Source organism: Diuraphis noxia, unplaced genomic scaffold, assembly GCF_037042655.1.
Source record: "Diuraphis noxia isolate RWA-SAM2 unplaced genomic scaffold, SU_Dnox_SAM2 contig0005, whole genome shotgun sequence".
NCBI lineage: Eukaryota > Metazoa > Arthropoda > Insecta > Hemiptera > Aphididae > Diuraphis > Diuraphis noxia.
This window is the reverse complement of record NW_028301715.1, coordinates 36,079,630-36,086,033: the sequence shown is the minus strand read 5'-3', so window position 1 is coordinate 36,086,033 and position 6,404 is coordinate 36,079,630. Positions and strand designations below refer to the sequence as shown.

General features: G+C 28.1%; 1 protein-coding gene across 1 annotated transcript; it reads left to right on the top strand.

The window, feature by feature from the left end:
- Positions 1–1,636, top strand: LOC107168146 (uncharacterized). Its single transcript, XM_015517460.2, has 2 exons — positions 1–325; positions 874–1,636. Exons 1-2 carry the CDS (start codon positions 13–15, stop codon positions 1,077–1,079), a joined length of 519 nt encoding a protein of 172 aa, XP_015372946.1. The 5' UTR covers positions 1–12; the 3' UTR covers positions 1,080–1,636.
- The last annotated feature ends 4,768 nt before the right edge of the window (positions 1,637–6,404 follow it).

The window sequence follows — 6,404 nt, the reverse complement described above, 5'->3', positions numbered from 1 at the left end:
ATAACTGACAACATGCGATTCCGACATAATATATTTTGTCTTTTGTCGGTGTTGTCGTTCACCCGGATAACCGAGTCGTCAAGCCCTTCTACGCCAAATGACCATCCACAGACGACAGACTCAGATCGATTGGTGCTGGTAAACGATTTGACGGCCGTGAAGAGTTCTGATTCAGCGGTCAAAAGGATTTCAAGAGTTTTGGAGTGTTTGACAAATCAGTTGAACAAAGGTGGGAAGACTTCGCGGATTGAATGTCACGACGTCTTTTCGCCGATTTGGATTTCAGCAATACGTGCGCTGTTCGGTGACGAAAACGAAATCGGAGGTATTCGAACAGCTCACAACTCTGTATGAGTCTGTAAAAAAGAATTGATACTTTACAATTTTATTTTATTTTTTAACACCTTAGACTAAAATTGTATGTTTTTTCATATTAATTTTGATAATTTATGATAATAGTTATTAAATATGTTCCGCCATATGAATAACGAACATATTACATCAAATTTAAACTATATAGGTAGTGCTTTATATAATATATATACAAAAAAAAAAATTGGAAACATATGAGTTAAAAAACAAATTATAATTTTTTTTTTTTTCAAAATTTATGTTAGTTTGCTTATAATTTTCCCATTGAAATAAAATGTTTATTCATCATCGATAATCGAAATCAAAATGTTTAATCTTTGGTATCGCCTGACTATAATTTACCTATTAATAATCACGTTGATTTCTATACATTTGGTGTCATGGCAGTGGTGAATAATTATTATGAAATAGTATAATATCGTACAAAATCATGAATTATTACATTTTTGATCGTTCATCAATTATGCCACACTATAATAACATTGTTCATTATCATTTTAGAAAGCAAAAAATCAAAGAAAAAGCCATGGGACATGCAGACTTTAATGCTCGGTGCTGGAGTGAAGCTGATTTTGTTCCTCCCAGTTTTGGCGATCCTGACGGGAAAAGCCATTTCGCTAAGTCTGACGTCACTGTTGATCACATCTCTGGGTTTCCTCTACAGAAACCAACTGGAGTCGTTTGCCAAACGCAGTGATTCCTTGTGATATATTTATATTTAAATACATTATATCATCCATTAAAGGGATCCAGTTGAACATTAATTTTAAGTACAACTTCTATAACACTACAGAGTAAGCAACATCACATCATTCTGGTGATATAATAATTAATATAATAAATAGCAACATAAGATGATTTGTAATGTGACGTGAACATTATAATATGATTATGAATAGGCCTTTAGAAGTTCACTCGTTAAAAATTATTTATAAAAACCTTATTTTAAGAAAAGTTTTCCAATTAGATGTTTTTTGAAGTAATTTTCTTTCAGACAACCGCAGCATTATGTGATTTAGGGATGGGTTCACTAATCTCCGTATAGTGAAAAATATTATAATAACCTTTAATGAGATATTTTATGTTTAAGTTATTTCTACTGTTTATTTCAATTTAATATATTTTTTTTTTTACATTGACTGTATCTCTTGCTTTTTAAATTTGTGATTTTACATGTATCGCTTTTACAAACATGCATTATTTTATTATTGCAGTAAAATGTACACAAATAATATTTGAATGCAATAGAATATTTTTATAATTATATTAGTTTATAATTTTTTTTTTTTTTATGGGTTAGAGTTATAGGAGTTGTACTATATAAATTCAATTTATATTTGACTGTTATCTAATTATTTATTGATGAGAATCAAAATAAAATAAATACCTTTACCAGTGAATAGATAAATAATAATTACATAATACATATATATATTTTTTTATTATCATTTACAAGAAGGAAGTCTCGATAGAGTGACCATTAACTCCTTAACATATCATGGTACTTAAATAACTTAAATATTTTAAACTAGATTGTACAATTTAATATTTTTCATGAATAATAATATATTGTGGATGGATTCTTCGTCTGGTCCCACAGCGTTATAAAGGTGCTCAGGTATGTTGTATTTTTGTCGGGAGTCTAGTGTGAATTACATAGATTATTTATATTAATATTGTTTTATAATTGCTTATATAGTATAAATTCTAGATTAAAAAAAAATAATAACAATAGTAATAATCACTTATATAAGTCGTAAAATTAACTGTAATAATTGTATTTATTTATAGATATTACATTTATTATTTACATATTATGTTCATGATAGGTAGGTAATAAATAATAAATATAAAATAAACTAGTTTAAAAATAAATAATTTAATGAATGGAATCATTCCTTGGTAATTATAACCATTTTTATGAGGTAAATACATTAATGTAATGTTTTAAGTTTTAAATCTGCATACTATTCTCAGAGTCAAATAAACTTTGAAATAATTAATAACATAGTACTATAAATTGTACTAGTTTAGAAAAATTATTGTAATTAGTTCAGTTAACACAAAAATGATGTCAATTTTTATGATGTATTACCGTTTATAACTCACATATAATAATCATGGTATTACTTTATTAATACCTACATAATATATTTTATGTGAAACTATTCTAAAACCTGAAATCTACGCTGATCATCGTACAACAATATATTTTGACTTAAAAATCTAAAGACTGCAGTCTCAACAAAAGTATTTTGACTTATAGTTTTATATTCCGCAAAAGAGAAACGCCGATTCTAAGATCAGCGTTTTGACGTGTCACGGTCATAATGACAGCTTGATTTAACAGTGGATATGTGCATAAAATCGTTTATTATTCCAATAAATTTCTCACGTTTGAAGTCATTTATGTCTCTTTTATTCATAAAATTGTTTTTTCTCATTTTCATTTTCATTTTTTTTTTTTTTTAAGATGGAAATCACTTGGGTTGAAATACCTCAGTAATTATTTTGTCCACACAAAATTACGCATTCCAAAAACGTCTTTATTAAACAATAATAATATATATTATCTATGACACACGTCGTTATAAATTGCTCGCAGGTATACATGGACCACCATCAGCAGCTGCCGTGATTTAAAAATATAAATAAGCGTTTCAATTTTATTTTATTTTACTCGACTAAAATATGAATTTCGTCAACACCGACCTGCATTGATAACACCAACTGTTTACCGTAGACAACCTACAAATAAAAGCTCGGGGCGAAATGCAGACAATAGGTATATACGAGAACAATATCCGAGAACACAACAATTATTACTATTATCATTGATTTTCCTTAAATTAGACAGCTAATATAAAATGGTCGTATACGAGAGTATCTACAATACGGCCGCGTATGAAAATATTATAATGAGATAGGTGCGTATTAGTATATACCTATATATTGTTTAAGAAAAGAAACAAATCTTCATAAAATGTACAACATCTATGCAAAATATTATTATTATAGTTTAATGCGCGATAATAAAAATACGCGTATTGTATAAATACTCACTCTTCTTAAAATATTATATATCGATGAATGCCTGTATTTTCAACGTTTATTGTTTAGGTGAAGTAAAAAAGAATATTATGCTTCGGATATATATACTAATATTGTTATAACTACTATTTGGATACCATGCGTTGTGCACTCAATATTGTATTGTAGTATCTACTTAGTTATACGCGCACACTGCTGTTTTAATTATAATATTATTTCTTTTTTTCAAAACCAACAATCACAAACGATACCATCCGTTTTTATTGGAATTTTACTATGTACGTTTTTGAAACTTAAATTAAATGGTATCAAACATAATAAAATAAAATTACACACCTAGTCCTTAGATTTTTGATTGTCCACCAAACCTGCCATAAAGTTATTATTTTACACCTTCTTATAAACACAAAACATGAACATATTTTGTACAAATTAATCTAGATATTCTTATAATGTACACTGCCTAAGAATTACGCCTAAGGATCAAAAATCGATATTTTCGAAGGTACACTTTAGGAATTTAGAATATTTTCGAGGATCACCAAAATGGTATATGCCTAGACGACGTTATACAGCCTAAGAGAGTAAATGTGAAATCAAAAAATGTAATAATTAAGGTTGGATACAATCTCATTTAATTTGTCACTAAGAAATGTAATTAAAAAATTTACTGAGTTAATAATAATATTGTCAAGCAACTGTTGCAGATACTCATAATATTAAACATAATAATAATATTATAAAAATATTCATGTAGGTAATACGTAATAATATACTGCATTTACAGTAGTAATTATACGCTGCAGTTGTACTTACCTTGTAATAATAATTTGAAACTATATATTAGTATATACTATACCATAAAATTATATCACGATAAACTGCAGTGTCGGTAAATCAGTTAACCGAGCCATAACCACATCGATTTTAATCGAAAGTCGTCCAATTGAAGAAGACCAAATAGGTGCGAGGTCGCTTGGAAAGCTAAGTTAAAAGTTCACCTAACCCACTCAATATTAACTGTTTGGATAATATGAAAATATTTAATTTATTAATAGTTTTAATAAATATTGTAATACGTATATTTTATTTTATTTTTATCCATAAAATAAGCCCAAGCAGGAACTAAGATTGTGAAATAAATATTATTTACCTACAGTATTTTTATGTATTTATGTAATTTGTTACAGAAGAAAAATTTACACCAAATAAGTACTAATATATAAAATTCTGTACAACATACATGATAATTTAAACGATATTTATTCTGTAATAGATAAGCGATCGCCTAGAAATAGTTTACCGCGAAAATGAACTATATGAACCCCGGTGAGTAATCAGTCGTCAGTTTAGAACATATAATTTAGATAAATAATTCATCACACATTTAATCAGTATATTGATAAATTGCATCAAATTTTAGTCCTTAAAATTGATTTTATCTAACACCAAAGTCAGTTTGATACGATTTGAATTTGATATTATAAATATGTTATCAATTACTTGCTGCTGCAGTAGTTTTATCATACTATAGTGTTTCAGAGTAAAATAATATTATAAATTCGTACCGATTCACGATGATTATATCATCATTTTTTTTTCTTATAATCTTACAACGCGGTGCATGTTTAATGGATGTTAACGAATTTCCGTGCATTACACTTAAGCATAACTACCTATAACCATTATGGAACACTGCAGCAATGTTATGAGCACAATGTCCCGTTGGACGGGCACATACTTGTAATATTACAATAACGTAATGAATTCATCGAGATATCAGCTGCCGCGTGTAAAGACAGTGACTGTATGCTCGTTCGGCAATTATGTCTTATGACCCCCTCGTGACGATAACACTGCGTGTGTGAAACAATAGCATAACATAATATATTAAGATACCATTCGTCACTGCAGGGATTACAGCAATAATATAGGAAAACCCATCTATGACCTAGGTACTTGTGGTTACTAAGCCGTCTATAGTCGTACATGAGTATAGGTACTGATATCATATAATTATCATATAAATAATTTTTTTTTTTCTTATTAATGATACCCTCGGCAACATAGTCCATTGGGTTTAAAGTGAGAAATATATATAAAAAGAAAAAAATTACATGAATTGTATCTATATCTAAATTATACTAAATTTTGGTTAGAAGATTGGCGGCTGTGATGAATTGTATGATGTTGGTAATGGATTGAGGATTGTTGTTTAATATTTCTGAAAGTGATGATTCGGGCAGGTTGAAGCTTGTTGGGGTATTGAGATATGTTCGGCAATCGATGAGGATGTGTTTAATGGTTACTTGAACACATATACATAATTTACTATAACAGTTTATTACAGTAGTATAGCAGGTGTGCAACAGGATGTTAAAGGATATTTTACCACCATAGTCGATCGTGTTGCGTTTTGCTGGCTTAAATTAATATGAATTTTTTTTACAACATTCATTTAATTCAATTATATTCCGTATGAAAATATTTTATTCTTAAAAAAATTTTTTTCACTCAAACGGAAAACATTGAATCATAATTTATTATATTATGTTTTTTCGTGGTCACTGTTATTGGCTACGTTAAATCTTAATGATCCTCTTAATCTATGTACACGAATTACGACTAACCATATTGACTGAATACTGATTGTTTAGTCGTTTTAAAACTGTAACAGTCAGAAAAAAATTTCAACCCATCCCAAAAACATAAATTATATATTATTATATTAAACTAAATTAAATGGATCAATATTTAATTGTCGTTTTAACAAAACCACATACCAAATATAGTATACGATATCGATTCCCTATAGATAATAACATAATTACCTTTAAATTTTATCATAGGTCAATTAACTCTATGGTTTTCAAAAATAATGGAGCAAAATTAAATATTGTCAACATAAAATTTGGTATGTTGAACGTTTATACGATGGTGACAATACATGTGAGGTGATGTTTTCTTAATCTTAATATTAA

Bases quoted from the DNA above. Each gene is read 5' to 3' on its own strand.
- LOC107168146 (XM_015517460.2), top strand. From the start codon at position 13: ATGCGATTCCGACATAATATATTTTGTCTTTTGTCGGTGTTGTCGTTC. The intron at 326-873 runs GTATTCGAACAG...TTATCATTTTAG, and splicing joins TGACGAAAACGAAATCGGAG to AAAGCAAAAAATCAAAGAAA.